At 37.0% G+C, this 19,900-nt stretch overlaps 1 protein-coding gene across 1 annotated transcript in view; it reads right to left on the bottom strand.

Moving 5' to 3' along the window:
* Positions 1 to 309: 309 nt before the first annotated feature.
* The window catches only part of ST6GALNAC3 (ST6 N-acetylgalactosaminide alpha-2,6-sialyltransferase 3), a gene marked incomplete at both ends in the record, with an annotated part of 65,224 nt that continues 45,633 nt past the window's right edge, over positions 310 to 19,900 (bottom strand). The window contains 2 exons of the mRNA XM_079536494.1: positions 310 to 496; positions 2,048 to 2,155. Of these exons, the coding sequence (XP_079392620.1) occupies positions 310 to 496; positions 2,048 to 2,155 (295 nt within the window). The remainder of the gene's footprint in view (positions 497 to 2,047; positions 2,156 to 19,900) is intronic.

Raw genomic sequence — 19,900 nt, 5'->3', positions numbered from 1 at the left:
ACAACCAAGTCCCCTGTGTACATCTGCAAATACAGGAAATCTCATCTCTTTTTAACTACTGAAGAAAAATCCAGTTAAAGCATAAAGTGCATTGGATGGAGTAAAACCCTTAGAAATAACAAGCAATGTGTCTGCCTTCCACAGTTTGGTTAACTTTGCTTAACAGCTGAACCATCACCCACTTTGTCTCCTGGTTTTAATTTACTGTTATCCAAGCTGAAAAAAGCCTGCCAGTTGTAAGCAAAATTATTGTAAACGGACACAATTTTGTAATATTATGCTATTCAGGGGGAGTTAAGAAAACCAGTATCAAGATACCGTCCAGTTGGGGTGTGTAAATATTATTGTGTGTTTCTTGGCCCACTTAGCAAATACTTTCTTTTCTGTGATAAACCTATGGCCTCCATATGGAGCATTTTCATGCAGAAAGTATTCTTCACACTCATCTCTTCCTGGCTCGTAATAATGGTAGGGAACTTTGCGAAAGCCTTCTGACCTAGGGAAAGAAAAGAAAGACTTAATCATTTCCAAGAACATCATTAATATATACTGCACCTGAATTAACTGAAATCCTTTCCATTTATTGGCACTTCAGCTCCTTCTCTAAGGGCTTTAATTATGGCACAGTTTGTATGAATTGTACTTTAGAAACAGAAGCTAAGTGTACATCTCAGCATACTGCTGGTGTTATCAGTCTGCAAGCTGAGGGGACAGCTCTTCTGGGTGTTACATATTTAGTTTGGCCACGAGGAACTATAAGTCCACAAAGCTCCATTCCTGAAGTGTACTCATTGAGTAGTTCAAAATATTGAAACTGGTCCTTGGACTGGATGAATAAGGTAGTTAGAATCAACTACACTCCAAGTAGGTGATGCAGGCAGAACTGCAGCTTTGAGGAAACCCAACCTTATCTGCTGTCAACAGACTTAAGTGTTATCCACAGCATTAAGTGGTTTTACATCCTGGCAGTGGCAGCTCAGCTGAACTCAGCGAGGACAACTTCAGTTCTGTCACTCCTCATCTCAGGGCACCTAGTGTGTTTTCATAAACAAAGAGCAACATATGTTCATTCCATCTGGATGACTCAGTCAGTGGGATCTGCAAATTCTAAAAAGTCTCTCTCTGCACTTATGATATCCTAATTAAACAGCTGTGACTCAAATGCCTTTTCTGGGAGCTGGTCTACTGGAATGACTGCCACACTGGAGTGATGCAGAATACGAAGTGAGGGTCTGCATGACCTTACTCTAGGAGCTGGGGACCCTCTGCACTGATTATATGCAGGACACGAACCAGCCTGGGTACAGAAAAATAGGCTTAGATTAACATCATTTATTGTTTATGACATTTCCTGCTTTTGTGAATGAGGAATTGTTTCATTTTATATTTGCTGCCTTATACTGTAGGTTCAAGCATTTAACTTGGACTTTTAAAAATAGTGTTTATAGTTATACTTCTGACAATAGAATTAATCCATTGTCACTGTAAGGTCACTAACAGTAGTTGGTTGGAATTTATGTCAGTTTACTGTGATAAAGCCTGCAGGACTTGTTTTATTATCTAATTAGAAACCCCCTACTACTCCAAACAAGCCATATATAAACTAGAAAGTTCAAGTAGGTTGCTCAATGGTGGTAAAATGTAATTTCAGGTAACAATCCAGGGTAATCAGTATCTTTCATTTTCAGGTGCAGTTGGCATACTGAGAACTAGCACATTAGTATTTCTTCTTTAGCAGTAAAGTACATTTTATCAAAATAGCAAGATACTTTATTTCCAGCTAATTCAGAAACTACAGAAGATCTTCTATTAAAAATAGTTCCTTACAACATCTAATATTGGGTTTTGTAAGTGTTTTTGTTTTAATCAACAGCAAATGCCATATTAGTACTAAGTATGCTGACAATATAGCCTTACATCAATGCAAAACACTGGGAAATGGCTGCCTGATCCATTTTTTGGGGATTTATGATATTAAGATCAATTGTGAAATTTTGACAAGACATCAGCATTGTAGATGCATGAAAATAATTTCCTGTGATCTTACTTGCAGTAGGTGTCATTTATCATCCCATAGACGTGAATTCCATAGCAGGCATCCATAGCCAAAATTAAGGTAAACCAACCCGTACTGAGATATGAACCTGACTGGACTCTGTAAAAATACAACATACAGAAAATAAATTGCAATGAGAAATTACCAACACTTTATCAAAGAAACGTAATCTATTACTTGGGACAAAAGACATTAAGCAACTTGACAATCTGTCAAAACTACACAATTATTTTGAATTATTTATAGATACACTCTCATTCTTGCCAGCTTGAGGCCTCCAGCTATTGTCCACAGAAAAAAAAAAACCTTCAAAGTTAAAATCTGAAGTCAAACAACGCATCTCCCATTAGACAGAAAATTATTTATTTGTACATCCAAAAGATAACAATTACTAGAGCTTGTAAAATAAGATTACATTCATCAGAAAGCAAACTACTGGCAGAGTTTGAGTTGCATGTATGTGGGTATTCACCATTCTCTTCCACAAGCAGAGCTTTACATCCCCTGCCTGAAAATTTACACAGAGATTAAAGCTTTAAAGCCGTTTTGGTGGAAAGCCAAATGAATATATGGATGATATAATTAAGAAACATACAAGAGAGTTAGGCTAAACAGGTTATCATGCTAAAGCAGAATGGATGGAAAGCTCAACCTTGTCCTGGGCTTGCTGAAAAGACTCCAAGAGGAGCAATCTCCAAAAGAGATCCTTCCCCCTTGGCAATCAGCTCTTAAATGGGGTCTAGGAGAGGTGGAGCCAGGCTCCATCCCTTCCAATAGCACAGGTGAATTGCTTTCACCTGTGCCCCCAGGGCTGACTTGCTTCTCGCTCAGGTGGTCAATCAGATGCTCAGGCCATGATTCAGCAGTTCCCATACAGCTTTACACAAGCTTGTGCTATCATTAAGACAACAAAGCAAAGAGAAAGCACAAGACAGCAGTGCCCAAATTGATAACCTTTGCTGAAATAACCAGTTCCATTAAATCAGGCCAAAAGTATTACCTGCATGAGTGAGAACAAAGGACACTCAAGGAGTTGACTCACATATTGGCTATGTAAGCAAATGTGTCAAACAAAGCATTGTTAATTACAGACCAAATCTTGTTCACTTTACTCACACAAATGTTACTAATGGTGGACAGGGAGTCAGCAAAACTACACATATAATCTGAGCAAGCAATACATACTGCTTTACTTTGTAAATAAGAACTCAGCACTCAATGTTCACAAGCAGGTTGAAATCCTGCTTTGCACATGTATGGCTTTCAGTTTGTTTGAAATCAATGAAAATCATTATTTTGAAATTATAAATAACTTGTCCAATACCCAAGAAGTCATAGCCCTAGCTTGAGTTAATAAGTGTGAGAGAACTTGCTATGAGTGATGGGAAGGGATAATTTAACTTTATGCCATATCTTCCAGCTTTTAGCTCTGGGTACAGCGGGGAGCAGTCTGTTCTCCATCATAAGTTAAAGTAACCTAAGGTTTGCACTCAATTAAGTTTGGCTACAGAAGAACTCCCATGTAGGCCTACGTGCAAATCAGGTTTTCCCAGCAACAATATCTTCTGAAAACATTTTCATCCTGGTGTAGGAATAAAGCCTTCATTTGGAAAAAAAAACTAGATAGATAGATAGATAGATAGATAACATAAAGCAACACATCCAGCCTATAAATTCTAGCTTTTCTGTGAGACAGATAAAACATCTTTGGGAGCTTCTTCCCAGTTCAGAGCATGGATGTACCTTGGTAACCTCCGGGTAAATCTGCCAATCAGTAGCTTTTAGCTCAGATTCTCTGTTACTTCCTTGCAGTTTGACAAAATACTAAGAACATGGGTAAAAGTCTACATGTACAACCTTTATAATGACATTTACCTGACGCATATGAGACTGAGATTCAAAGTCCTGCCCTGGTGAATGCTTACTGTTATGGAAATTAGACTCCAAGAACTTCACATTCCTAAAGAAACTCTAGCTCTTCAAACAGATATTGTTATTTCAGTAAAAAACAACTATCTCAACCCCCAGAGAGTTCTTCTTACACAGGAACAGTCACACAACTCAAGGCTACATCTTCCATTCCTTGCCCATGTCAAGCATTCCTCACAGCTTAGACAGAGTGAACTTCTATTCTTACTCTTTCCAAAAAGTCTTTTCCTTGGGGAAGCTCCTCTGTGGAACTGACTTTATTGAGTAAAGGGCCATTCTGGAAGCAAGAAATAAAGGGTTAACAGTGCTGAAAATGGCCAATGGGAATAGAAGGCAGGGTGTTAAATATTCATTTTTCCTTAGATGGAGACCAATTGTAATTGCATTTTTTAACTTGACATAGTATAGCCTCAAGACTGTACATTTGTTTGTCTGTTCCTTTAGGATCTCCATTTCTTCAAACAGAATGTTTCTCAAAGAGAATTCCCCACCCATTTCATGTTACTTCAGAGTAGCATCCTGCCATGATAAAAAGCTGCATTGCTTCTAACTTGCTTCCTGCTCTTGCACCAGAACACTACCCTTGAACTTTTAAAGCCATTTAAAATCATAATAATCATTTATAAAACACTATGAGGATCAGGATCCTTCCAATAATGGATATTTATTGGAGAATATTATATTGACAATATTATCTAAAATTTGCTATACTCAGGAGAAAAACAGAATTTTAAAAAAGAATTAATCAATATTTCATGTCCTGTTTTAACATCATTGAACCTTAGTCCTCTCATCTATATACTACAGTGGCAGAATAAATAAAAACAGGAGAGTGAGTTTCTAGATACCTTCTCTGGGAGATGAAATACATGACAGAATATAGATTATGTGTTTTAAAACAAAGCACTTATATTCCTCTCTTTTTTTTTTTTTTCCTCTGAAGACACACAGGAATATGAGGGAATACTCTTAAGCAGTGGGGACTCTGATGATTTGGTAACACCTTAGAATTCAATCTGATACTGTAAACGTACTTTCAAAATTCCAGTGAAAGCAATATTAGAAGTGTGAAAACAATTTTAGCTGTCCTTAAAAAGTCATAAATCTTGGAATACCTTTTAAAATATCATCCCATAAAACTGTACTGCAAAGCAATGTCTCAGCCCTTGCTATTATGCTAACACCATGCATGCAATTTCTTTCTCTACAGGAGAGGTTTTTTTGGCCAGGGCTTTTGGAGTACTACGTGAGAGTTCCTCTTGTTACTGTAATTGCTCTGAAATTTCAAATTTTACTTTTACATTAGAAGTAAAAGAATAGCATACATAGCATCTATGTTACTGCACAAATCTGAAGGTAAAAGAACATTCATCTCCAAATAGGGGAAATAAGAGTTCGCCAAGTGTCATCTGTAGAAGTACAAAAAAAAAAAAAAAAAAATAGCATAGGGAAATCTACTGTGATATATGTGCATGCAGCAAATCCAGAGTTCTTCCTTATGGCTCCGAGTGACTTTTTCTTATACGGTAAAATTAATGGGGCACCAGATCTAGGCAAGAAATTGTCTCAATAGCTGAAGAGAAACTAACGCACTATTTTTCAAGAAACGCATTTAAAAAAGGATGATTTTGCTTTCAAAATCAAAGTGATTTACAGCTGGGTGCAGTAAGAAAGAAGCAATGCTCACAAAAAGTTACTTTGTCGGTTTTTGTTGAAAAGGAAAGTTTACTTTGCATAACTCCTACATTACAAGGATTCTTAAAGAAATGTGTTATTGGGATGTAATTTGTTCTGCTAAATATCATCCAGCATATGCTTAACATTAAACAATTGAAAAGACCAATTAAATCAATTTCATTAAGATGCTTAAAACAAAGTATATGCTTGTCTATCTTGCTCTTAGTGAAAGTTTAACTGTTAAACATGTCATTATCTTATCTCATAATATAGAAGTGCCAAGATTACTTGTTATTTGCAAATGGCAAAATGTATAGTTTGCACTTTATCTCTGGTTTCTCACAACATGCTAAGACTTTTCTTCTGTATTTAAGAAGAAAATGGTAAAAATATATCTACAATTATTAGATTTGTCATGTGTGATACAAAAAATTTTAATTAAAAATAATTTTAAGTACAGGCAATTAGACAAAGTTCTTTTGCCTCAGCTTTCTGATATTCTACAAAAAGCATATGAAATGGATATAAAGAAGATGGAGTACAGAATGCCTCATAAAAATACTGCAGACTGAAATTCATCTTGACACCTATAACCATGCTTTGATGTCGGATAAACGAAGGAAAAACTGGTTCTTTCTTTCATCAGAGGAAAATGAAGGTATATTTTTTTAATGCTCAAGTGCATGTGAGTTCAAATTGGGTAAAATTTTTGCTGTCACTTGAGTTCTGATTTTACCATAAGATTCCAGGAGGCTATTTTCTTTATTCGGTTGTCCCAGGCCTTTTATGCGGACAATCAATTCTAGCTCTATGGTTCAGTGGATTGTAATTTCCAGTGAGGAGTTTTGTGCTAAAATTTAAAATTGAAAAAAAAAAAAAAAAGTTTGTTAAGGTGGAGACAATCAGTAGACAAGTAATTTCATGTCAATCTGATTCCAGAAAATTATGTAGGAGCTTATTTTTCATTCTTTCCTCGGAGAAACCAAAGAGCACAGAAGGTCAGTAGAGAGTGTTAATTAAGGGGAGAATCTAAGAAATTTCGGACTTCAAGAAGCTATTAAGCAGCAGCCAAAAGTATTAACTAGGCAAGTTTTTTCCTCGTTTCAAAATATTGCAGTAAAATGGAATTCAACAACGACAGATTGAAATGACAAGATTCTTCAGGCCAATTAGTTGACGAAAACACATCTTTTCATAAGTGCTGTTTAGAGACTCGGATCCTCAGTTGACCCGCCTACCAAAACTACTGAATCATCAGCAGTTTTACTTATAGCAGCTCGTCAGGCCCTGGATTAGTAAATAAATAAAGGTATTAGTTTAAGCAAAGAGACGTGTAATGCAATCAGTAGAGGCTTAATAGCTTGAGAGGTCCTTCAACACCATAAAAGATTTGTAGAAAATGGTTTAAAACAAATAGAAATATTTTCAGTAACAGAGTTGATGTTTGTTTGAAAGCTGTTCAGGTAGATACGGCCACGGTACTTCTGGATTTCTTCCTGCAGGGCATCAAGATCCCGTTAAATTTCTGGGAGCAGTGCGTGTGCTCTGGCTTTGACTGGCACTGCCACTCAGGGTGAGTGACCCTCAGGAGTGAGGGGCAGAGTGCTTATCCTTCTGTCCTCCCCTGTTGAAGACTTCCAGCTCTCTTTCTCCTAAGGTGACAGTAGGTTTCTGAATAACAGTATTTCCTTACAACTCAAGACAACGGAAAATAATTATCTACTAGGACAAACTGGTGATCCATTACTCAATCCTACACTAACCAAATTAACGCTGCCATTGTACTTATCTTGATTGAGATTTCTGTTATTTTTGTTTGTTTGTTTTGTTGGTTTTGTTTGTTTTCTGAAGAAGGAGCTGAATGTAACTGCTGAACAGCTCTTCTTTGCTGAATTAAACGTTTGCACTCCCCATGTCAAAGATTTGGTCTTTGTCTTTGCAAGAGTGGATTTGTATCTATCTGAGGTAACAGACAAAATGCCCCCACCTCAGAGAGAATAGCAATGTTCATTTTCTATGCACCTCTTCTTTGAGAAGAATATATACTTCTCATGCCAGAACGCTGCTAGAAAGGAAATAAATCTAGGACAGGAGAAGGCTAAGACTCTAAATGCTGAAAAGCATTAGCAATTGCCTAGATTTAATTCTGTTTTCTGTATGACTCGGTGCTTTGTTGCTAATAATTTCATTGTATACATTCTGCAGAAAAAATAGCACAAAAAGAGCAATGAGCCAGGCACCAGCACAGAGAATTGATTTCACTTGGTAAAAATGGTTGCTGTTTCTGCATTACAAAGATACCTGTTAGGCAGTCGTTTATCATAATTATTCATTCTTCTGCATGTGTGTGTGTGCACGCATGTGTTTGCTTTGCATTCCTAACGATGCAGGACATCTAATAATAAACAGCCATGCCCCTCAAGCAGTGAGCAGGCTGTCTCACACATTCAAAGGCTCACATGGTGCTTCAGGTCATCCTGAAAAGTGAAACATTTGTATGTGGACAGATGTTTTATTATCCATTGTGTATGGTTTCATGCAAAGCTTAAACAAGTGTAATGCATTATGAACAGCACAGACCACATTCCAGATTCAGAGAGTGACTATGCCCAACATGACGTATGTGGGAGTGGAAACGTGATGCCCACCTGCATGCCCAAAGTCTTGGCAGACCATCCTTACATCCTTACAGTGAATCCTGAAAATAAACTGCAGTCAGGTTGCATACTGTCCAACTGATCTACAGAAAATATAGATCTTCTATCTATATTCATGTTATACCAACAGAACATAGAGGAAGAGGGCAAGAGTCCATCTCAGTTGAATTTGCTATGAGTACACATGAAAAGGTGACTCCTGGGTCACAAACCAGCCCAGGAGAATTGAAAAAGAGATGTAAAAATTAATTCCAATGTCAAAATGGCCTTGAAAAAAGACAGAAGGGATGCTGCTGAATTAGAATTAGAATTAGGGAGGAATGTGTTACTGCAACAACTGAAATCCACACAGCATCTGCTTTGGTCAGTGACTTATGCATATAATTCCCATCTTTGTGTTGTGTGTAATATTTTTTTTCTTTCCTCTCTTTCTCTGCTCTACTCAATAAACACATGGAAACCTGGAACAAAGGAGGAAAAGAAAAAATCAGCTTAAAGAAATTGACTTCTGCTGCTCAGGCTTCTGTATTTTCCTTATTTCTGATTTCTTGACCTGACTTTGATGCATCTCAGCTCAGCTGTGAACTCAAGCAGCAAAAGAAGGAAGTTATTTCACCCAGGCAGAGAGGACTCCTTCAGACACCTGTGCTGCTGAGCTGAAAGGAGAAAAGGACAATTCCTGTTTATCAGTAATAACTATGGAGGTCTAACTTGCTGCAAAGTGCACAGGGAAGGACCTAGACTAATGAACTAGTCTAGAAGCTAGATTAATGTCTTCCTTCCAATATATATGTACTATTTTCAAGCTGATTCTCTTACTGCAAAGCCTGTACTAGTCTTTTCACGTTGAGTGACATTCCCTGTAGAGAACAAGAATTGCTAACTAAATTTCCTACAGCTGTTGAGCTTCTGCAGCCCATACTTACTCTTCAGATACAAATTGTGATGTCGGTGCAGAGCACTTACAGAACAGTAAGCCATACTCTTAGACCCAACAAGATACTATTTTTTTGTACAAGCAGACCTCAAATTTCTTTTCTTCTCCACTCTCATTCCTCATCCCACCATTTCCAGAAAAACATATTAACTTGATTTCTTTTGAACACTTGTCTTCATTTCCATTTCATAAGTGGAACATAAGAAACTGTGGTCTGAGGCACAGCTGACGCCATTGCATGTGCTCAAGCTATTAGTAAAAGATGTCTTTTGAAACTGCCCTGCTTGCAGCTGCCACCTGGGATCAGAAGTCAAGCTGCTCATGCATGATTACCAGTAACCTAAGCCCAGAGGAGGTGTATGGTGCAGAAAGAGAACTTGAATTGCATGGCTCTGCATATCTCCATTAGCACTTGGATTTACTTGACAAGAAAGTAGACGATTAAATAGGATGAGATCCATCTGTTTGATGTCACTGAAAAATTGATCAGTAATTTTTTCTTTTTTTTTTTTTTTAAATTATTATACTAATAAGTATCACAACTATACAACTATATTTATAAAGACAGGAAGCTGACAGGAAGCTAAATTCACATCAGCATATTTGAGAGCCAAGCTGTTGGCATCCTTATATGGTCATTTTTCTCTTTGGAAATCACCTGAGTAAAATTCACTGCACTCTGAACTCATCAGGAAATGTAGCTATTCTGTCCTTCCTATGCCAGTTTACAGCTTGCTCTACAGTACCATTAGTTATGCTTGCAGGGACTGAAGCAAATGGGATGTAGTGCCAAATTCCCTTGACAATACTCAATCATGCAAGTTAGTTGTGGCATCGCAGTATCCTCCTGTCCCACTACTCTTCACTTTCCATTCAACTGCTCAAAGCCTTCATTCGAAACAGCTCATCTCTGATAACTGGTGACCTGGGAATTGATGGCTGCAGCGTTGGCACTGGTTTCATGACTTCTGTAGGGCAGCTTTAGTCATTCTTCTCTTCATCAGAAACCCACAGCCAGTTTGGTGTGCGCTGGTTTAGCATTTTCCCATCACACTGAAGGGAGTGGAGAAGGATTTAAATTTTCATTCTTTGTAACTAAAAATGAATCAAACTCAGAAGTATGTCAAGTGGAAATAAAACAACCAGTCCACAACACTGAATTTTTCCTGTATCGACATTTAAATCAACACTTGCTGTCTTGAGTCTGCACATTATTCTCCAGGGAGGATGTAAACTAAACAGAGCTGCAGTTAATCCAGAATCCCTGAAGAGAATTAATTAGGCAGGCTTTCCCACCCTTTTCTTTTGGTAATAAGGGACACTTACTACTCCTAGCTGCATATTTTAGTGAAATCTGTTGTAGGTGAACACAGAAGAAATTTCTCAATAGCTCTTATCTTGTCAAGACAAGAAACCGAAGGGAGCTCCTCTAACCTTGGCTGAAAGCAGCATGCATTTTTCATAAAAACAACTTCTATTAGGTTCTCTATATTGAAAACAAAAAGTAAGAGACAACTTTCTAAAGGTGCACCTTGTAAGTCCATGACATTGGAAAATGAGGAAGACACTGCACCCAGTGGTACCTAAATATTAATTTAACATTCATGCTGAAGTCTCCCCACCAAGTATAGCAGGCAGAATGCAAGACCTTCTATTCCTGTTCCATAGGGACTCCCTACAATACTGTATTACAAAGCCAATTTAATAAACTCAAATCAGGAACTACAAAGAATGAATTGTGTTCCCTACACTGTCTATTTGTACAAGCCAAAAGATCATTCTAGGTTATGGAACATTAATATTTTTAGCAAAAAATGAAATCTTCAATCCAGACAAATTATTCTGATGTAAAAAAAAAAGGAGTTAAAAATAGAACCTGTGTGGATCTGACTTATAATTCAAATGCAAGAGGCCATAATGTACCTCATCAGTCAAGCTTTGAAGATGAACTGCTAATTAACACAGATGTTACCTTCCCCTTTACTACTGTAACTTTCTCCAGATTAACTTTTTCCTTAACATAGAAAAGGAAAATAGTATTTCTTTTGTCTTTCTTTTTAATGTAAACTTTAATAAAACACACCCATATATAGAAGTATCACGCTACTCTTTAGTTATCAATGTTGGGATATCATTTTATTCTGCTTTCTAACAAACTCACCTCTGTCCAATTACCTAGAAAGAAGCAAATAATCCTAGCCTCTGAGCTACTGAAGCATCTCCTTCCTTCTCCACAGCTCTGTCTGCATAGCAGCTGATTTTCCGACGGGCACCTCTCCTCAATGCTCATTGTGATGGAAGATGTAGAGGTCTAATTAAAGGTTCATTTGAAATATAAGGTCCCAAACCCTCACAACATGCAAGATTAGATTTTGTCTCTTCCATTCTGTTCAAGAACCACTGCATTTACGCAATAGGGTTGTTCTGGAGACCAGATGCCTGCAGCCATTGAGGTGAGTATTTACCTTCAAAGCAGCATCTTGATGGCAGACAAGACAGATTAGGTAGAACAGATAAAAAAACATGCATTTTTTTCCTCAGACATTTATACTGCAACAACTATGACACAGCAAACTATTTAGAGAAGTCAAATAATGCCACAGAGAAGTCTATAGGAAAAGGACCTATGGATCAGGGTAGATTCCCATCTAGTCCACTTTGTTGTTCCCCCAGTATCAAACAGAATATTTTTCCCCCATACTCACTGAATAGACTACAGGAAGGTAACTGAGCAACTGTACAAATGGAAGCTGGGACAAATGCTCTATAGGATTTTTACTGTTTCCCTGTGATTAACTGAAGCAGCAAACTTCTAGTTAGTTTTCTGAGTCTTACCAAATCTAGCTTTTTGATCATATAGGACTAACCACCTAGCCAGCTCACTGTCAGTAAAAGCTAATGCAAAATTATCAAATATGGTAAAGACTTTAATTAGCTAGTGACTTGACATTTTCTGTTAAACAAAGTGATGAGGACAGTCACAAAGCCAGATAGCATCCTCTGCTTTATAAATAAATACTCTGATTACTGCACAGCACAATATACTGCTCTAAGTGACATCCTATCTTTAGTGATTCCTGGTATAAAAAGTTAAGATTCAGATACATTGCCACTGTGCAGGCAAAAAGCTCTTCACAGTGCTGCACACCTGACAGCATACATTATAAGAGGCTGATGCTGTTCTCTGGATATCAAAGCTCAGGACATCAAAGTTTACAGAATTCATATCTAGATGGTTTTCATTACAAACATTAGAAGAAGCTAATTCACTACAACTACAGACTACAGCCCAGTTACACACGAATCCAGACCATATTTATTTGGTATCAAATTGCAAAATTCAAAACTGCCAAAAATTGATTATGTAGTTATATTACAGAGAACCTTAGGTAATACTAATAGCTGCATTGCTGGCAGGAATACCAGCTTAAAAATTAACAATTCAATCACACACAATATAGAGATAGCATCACAATTAGCTTTACAAAACAACATCATTCTCTATGAGTCTTTTTCTTTTCCTCTTCATGCTATTTGCCTGATAAGCCCTTGCCAACAAAGACATTATACTAATTACAATTAGTTATACAAAGTGTGGGACAACTGAAATGATTTATTGATTTTTCCTCACAAAATAAACCTTATTAGGAATTCCAAGTGTACAGGAAGGAGAAGCCCCAAATGGCATGTTTACTCCAACATGTATGAACGTGAACAGGTGTATATAGAGGCACTCAATCCATTTAAAACTTTCATCTTAAAATATTTGCCTGGAAAAATCTGTGTATGGTAGATTCTAAGAAATTAAACAGCGTCTACTGCAACTACTAGATATTTTGTCCTCAGCCTTGACAAGGGAAGGTAAGGTACTTAGGCAAAATATATTTCTTTTTCTTTTTTTTCTGGTCTGCAAGTCAGCATTATCTGATTAGGTCTACTTCCTACGGCTTGTTCAGTCTCGCTTATCAGACATGCTGGAAAATATTTCCAATAATAAGCCACCAGAAATCTGCCTTCATATCTGGTATCGGGCTACATATAACAGAGATCTTTTCATTTTAGTTTTAAAGTATTGCTCCATTCAACAAGCCGACTGCTGGCTGACACACAATCTAACCTAAAGGCTATGGATCAGCAAGTAAATGCAGAAATTCTATTAGTTTTCAGACCTGAGTTTTACGCCTTTCATTTCAAATGAAATCAAAATCCTACACATGAATAGGTAAAGCACAAAGTAAAGATCCTTTCTTAAAACCATCCATTACTTATAACACGAGAGCGAGGAAGAAAGCAATTTCTGCATCTTGTAGATACTGTATTTCTTGTGCTCAGTGACTCTAGCAAGGCTGCTAAATAGCAGACATAAAAGAGATCCATTCTGAAGTAAAATTAAAACCATGAAGAACGTTATATTATGCAATATGAAATCTTGCAGAGGCACAAAGGCAGGCACATGCTTCCTATTAACAAAACTTCTCTAAGCTTGTACAGATAGGACCTCCTTACCCTACTCCTGAATTTAAAAGTCGTAAGAAAACTTCTCTATGCTTGAGGGGTTTGGGAAATAAGCATCTTCATTTAGACTAAAGAAATAGCCCAGAATGTTCATGAAAAAAAAAAAATATATTTTTTTTTAAACCCAAAGAAAAAACAGCAAAAAGGATTTTATTCTTTGGTTCCTTCAGTAAGCATATGTACTTTTGACATGTAGTCAGATTGCCTACTCAGCTTTAAAAATAACTACAAGAGAGAGACTGATGAGTGATTGACATTTGCCTCCATTTTACCATTGGCTCTAAATAGATAAGTTCACTAGAAATTCTCCAAGCACAAGCATCAGCACTTTGGCACAGTATGCAGCCAAAGATTAACAGCAGAGGGTACAACTCACTTCTGGTATGGTCTTGCAAAACTTCACTGAAGTCACTGGAACAACCTCTTCCATCCCAGCTTTGTGGCTTCTAAATCTCTAGATTTCTTTACTATAGACACCATTTCCTATGTAAATATGCCATACACTGTTTTCCACCAGAATGTCGATGATGATTGTCTGAGTGAATGAAAATCCATGGTGATTACCTTATCACAATTACCATCACACTGGCAGCTGGGTTTTTTTGCTGTATGTCTCATTGTGCACATCCAGTTAAATAAATTGCTCCATGGTTTTGCTATTTATTCAAAAAATTCTTAAGAAAAGTATGACTTTTTCTACTTGGAAAAATTAGATGTCATGTCTGTCATTGGAGTGTGGCATTAAACAGTAAAGAAATCATCTTGTTAGGCCCCTTCATTCTCATTATAGAAGCCTTTTTACATTTTTTATTTGTATTCTGTGCTTGTATTTCATCTGTTTTCCTTTGACAACAAGTCTGATGGCCTCTCGTTTCATTGTGCATGATGCTATTTTATGGCTTGATGATTACAAGTAAGCTGGTAATTCCTTACCACAGCTCATAGCTATTATGATACCAGTCCTACGTATGGATTTTCCACTACAGTTCTCAGATTTTCCCCAAGAAAGGGAGAACTGCAGCTGTTACACAGAAAACCCTCTGCAGTATAAGAAAATTTCACTCTATGTGCTCAGTTGAGTCAAGAAATGTTACCCCAACTGGCTTCTGATAAAAGCAGACAGAAGCCTCAAGATGCCACAGCCAGGTCCAGATCATTTAAGTTCAATATGCTAACTACATGACAGCTTACAAAATAATAATAATAATAATAAACCATGGTTTTCTTCTGTCTTACAGAGGGTGATAGTGGAAAGGCTGGTTTTCTAGCCCTTTTGAAAGGTATATACCAGTTATAACGCAGAAGAACTTTTGACAAAGAAACAGAGCTCTGTTCATCCAAAGGCTTCAAAACAGTGCTTCAAAACTGAGATGTTGGTGTATGTTAAAATCAGGGTTAAAGAACGCTAATACAAAGATAAATAGTCTCTATTGCTTATGTAGTTCATTTTGCTCCGAAGGTTCTTGGTAGACAAACACACCCGTACACATTCAGCCACTTGGGGTGTGCAGAAGCTGTATAATGGTGAAGCAGCAATTAAGGATGAATTAGGACAGGGATAAAGAACTATGGACCAAGAAAACTCCTCAACAAAATGGGAGATGCTTGTGCAATGCTGGCAAAGGACAAACACTGATATAGAGCAGTATCCTAATGCACTCTTGAATTACCTTGCAAATCGCTCATCTAAGTATTGAACAAATCTGACTACGTTTAACTTTAGATCTGATGAGATCAGGTTGTATGGCTGTAGGTTTGTGATAAGAAGCCCGGGGTTAGAAAGAAACTGCACACCTCAGAAATGCAAAAAATAGAAAATCCACTACCCTAAACTATTCATATGGAAATTATTCAATATAAATAGCTAATTTCTACTTAAGCTGCTCCTATAATTATCTATAACCATCTATCATTATGAAAACTACATGGATACACAAATTATTACCATATTAAATAATGCAGGCATCTGACATCTTGTAGGTTTACTAGCATTGCTCAGGCCTTTGCTATTTTAGAGTAATATAATTATTCTTTATCCTTATGCTGTAGTATTGTCATTATTCTTCCATATTCAGCACACTTTGTCATGCACTACCTCTACAGATGTATATGCAATACTCACAGATTAAGCTAACTGATTTACTGATACCATAGACACACATTGCAATGAGATCTGTCACACATATTCCTTACACTTTCAAGAAGCAGCAAATGAGTTATCTTTTATATACTTGAGGATCACTCTTTGTAAATGTTGAATGATTTTAGTGGTGACATTATGATTCTGTTTTCCTTCAATTTGTTCCTAACAGGATGGAAGAAATAAAAATTTACTGGTGGGAGTAAGAATATAAATTAAACTGTTTTATGAAAGCCATTCCTTAAAATGATTCAGACAATAAATTTCAACAATCATTCATGTTCAAAAGCTCTTGTACCTGAGAACAACAATACAGGTGAAGAAAGAAGAGAGAACATCTTCAGCTGAGAAGATGCAAGCTTGCCATTGACTTTTGTAAGCACCATCAGAGGGCTGCTCTTCAAATGGGGAGCTGTCACTTCTCCTATGGGCCCTGAGTGACACTTTGTCTTGTTTTACCTGCACGCAAAGAATTAGAAACCAGGCTCATTTTCAAACACAATGGAATAAGTTGTCCATTTCTGCTTCACAAACTGTGAGGTAAACTAGACAGGCTCTATAACCTTTAAATTGGGTTTATAGAAGCTGTTAGAAGCACCTGGAGTGGAAGAGGTTTGTATAGCGCAGTGTTTGAAAAGATGTTAGATATTATCTCACTTCATCCTGAACTACCACAGAAAATGAACACATAAGGCAAACCTCATTTTCCCTAGGAAGGGGGCTTTTAGCTTTCTAGAGACTTTTGGCGTTTACCTTTAAGAAGAATCTCTGAACAAAGGCATAACAAATGCAAAATTATCTCCTTTCTGTAACTTATATCACTAGTGCATAAATTTCATGAAATGCAATTCTGTATTGCACGAGTGCATGAAAATTAAACATGGGGGAAAATAGATTTTCCACTGTCGTCTGGAACTGAAACATACATTGCTTAAATGCTCTTTTTAAGCAGTTTAATAATGAACATAAGTGAGACCTCAGCATAACGCAAGGTATTCAAGGGTAAAAACTACCATTTAAGAATCCAAAGGGCTGATGAACTCAGATGAACAAAGTTAGGTCTATATGGCTCAACCAAATCTATGCTGAGCTTACTTAACATCTTCACTAAAGCTCAACAGCATGTCAGCCATTGCCTGAATGTTGCTATGTGCTGGATGATGTTACCTCTCCAACTGTTTCTCACCACCAAATGAGTGGAAGTTACTGAACCCACAATTCAGTTCAGAAAAATACACTCAATCCAGGTCCTAATCATCTTCAAGCAAAATAAATGAACTGGGCTAAGTCATATGTGCTGCAAGCACAACAGCAGGTAGCTACATTCACACCACCACAGGAACCTCCAGTGAACTGGCAGACAGAAGCAGTTAGGAAATGGCTGAGTCTTACAGTAGTCCAGCCAGGAGTCCATGTCTCAGCCCTTTGGGAATGTGCGTTCTTGAGATGTGATAGAGCAGCTTCCAAGTATTTTAATAGGAAATTGGGAAAGTAAATGCACCTGAGGATGGAGAGCAAAATATCTGATATTTTGATTATGGACAAGTAATTGATTTCAAAAATACTTTGTGACCATAAAGACAATTATCAGAATCACATCTTTTTCAAGCATGCATTGAAATATGCCTAGTATCATCATACAAAGATTATCATAGCAATGGTAACTGCTTTGCCACTCCGAGAATCCACTCCAGGAGCCTGAATAGCAGACCAAATATCATTCAGCTCATCTCTTTGTATCTTTTACCTGACAGCACACTGTTATTTACCTGAACAGTGCTCATAACCAACCACAATGGTAGTATTACACAATGTGACAGAATATTGCTAACTTGAGAGAAGACCACTAGGGAACTACTTGTCCTTAAGCAAACAATGGTGAGACCTTTGCAATATTGTGCCTTAGGTGCTTAGCTGTGTTCAAAAATGATCGTGAGGGGAGGCAGCAAATACGCTTGACAGAGCGGTGAGGTGAAGGCTTTCAGTAGCAGAGGTCATTTATCCTTTGATCTATTTGTTTAAAGAAAAAGATTCAATTTTATTTATTTATTTAATTGATTATTTAATTATTTATTTGCTATAAGAACAAAGGTGTGAGATCATTTATGTTCTTTGAGATCTTCCCTTGGGTTTGGTCTGGCATTACACTGTAGTGTAGTCATGTATCAATGATGCTGGCTTCAGCTGCCAATGTACTAAGAGTTGACATTTGCACAAACAATTATGAAGTTACCTTAAATGTAGTACTATGAAAGGAGTAGGAGCCTTTCAGATTCTGTTCAGTTTACTGGGAGAATGAACACATGTAAATTCAGTATGCATTCTGACTTATTAACTGAAGGACACACAAGTTATCAGAGATACCCAAACAGCTTCCTCTTGCTCCCATTGCAATCAACTGCAGTGCTTACTGTCTTCACATTCATATGATCAGTCCCACAGGACCAGCAGCAAATCAGCTAAAGATAAATCCAACTCTCAATCATTTTAAATATGCACAGTAGACTGTAGGACAACAGGAAGGCAATGTATTTGGTAAACACAATTTGCACAAAACAACAGCTAAATACAGCACACTCCACAGGGTGTAGGCAGGTATTTACAATATGACCACCTGTGTACAATTTTGCCTTGCTTTTCTTGAATGTCACTCTTACAGGTGGGAAAAGTGCCAGTAATCACACGGTTGTGATGGAATAGCAATTGGAGATGCCTGTTTAGATAGAGAAAATCTCTGTCTGCTTCTTCCCTTGAACTTCAAGCAGACATGATGGACCTGATGACTCCCTAGGAGGGAGTGCAAATTTCATAGCTCATCATAAATAATGAAGGGGATATATGCTTAGTTTTGGTACGCAAAGAAAACCTTCATCCTGGTCTTGGATGAATACAGAAATTTTTGAATTAAAGAATTTCCAACAAAATTAAACTCTGGTAAACCCTCTTTCATTGTGCTTCATTGTACAGACTGTTCTTCCACTGAATGCATGCTTGAAATATGGAGGAACTGACTTTCCAGAGTGTGTTCTTCATCAGCTGAAATTCTTACACGTTTGTTTTCTCAGCCAACCCTGCACATTTCTCTCACTAATGAGTGCACGTCTACTACAGAACAGACATCAGAATGACTACCATGGAACAGAATCCAGGTTTTTACAATCAAGAAATAGAAAAGAGAAGTATATTTTTAAACCCTGTCTTCCAAAATGATGCATAATTTCCTTCAATGAATTGGCTTAATTTTTGTAGTGCTTTTACATTTCTTTTCCAAAATGTCCTATTCAATAAAGTTTGAATAAATCTTCAAAAATGTAAATTACCCGCTCTGGAAAGGGCAAGCAATCAAAGCCAAAGGAAAATGACCTTTTTCATTACAGAATTTATGTATCATTTGGAAGCAGTATCTTAATTTTAACCTATATGACACCCACAAATGAGTTTCAGCCTCACCTGCAATATGTAAATCTTGCTGAAAGGAAAAATACACTTGTATCCTATTTCCAAGTTCCAACAGAAGACATGAAATATTCAGGAGGAAAACAACGCCAATACTATCATACTGAAAATTATATTGAGAAACTGTGAAACCTATTTTTTTTTTCTTCCAAAGAGAAGGAAAAAATTTGTGAATGTCTGTAACTAATGTATTCTACAATAAGTATTAGGTATTAGGCACAGGAGTAAACTACACAAACAAAACAGTATGAAAAATTCTAGTCAAAACTTTTTAATAATGAATTTTTTTAATAATGAATTTTTTTTTCTGGAATAAAATAAGTTAGTACATGAGTGATTTGAAGGAAGAAAAACAATGGCTAATTAATTTGTTTCTAAAGGCAAAATAATAAAATCCTTAAAATCCTAGGTGTATTCACTAAGGGTTTGCTCAGCTATTTCACACCTTCTGAGACATCTGCCAAGAAGAGGTCAGCTGAACTAATCCGTGCTTACACCTTGGCATCTCCACTGAAACATCATCTCTCCACTGT

The sequence above is a fragment of the Tetrao urogallus genome (genome assembly GCF_951394365.1).
Source record: "Tetrao urogallus genome assembly, chromosome: 5".
In the NCBI taxonomy this organism is placed as follows: Eukaryota; Metazoa; Chordata; class Aves; order Galliformes; family Phasianidae; genus Tetrao; species Tetrao urogallus.
Note: the sequence above shows the minus strand (reverse complement) of the source record. Positions and strands in the feature narration are given on the sequence as shown.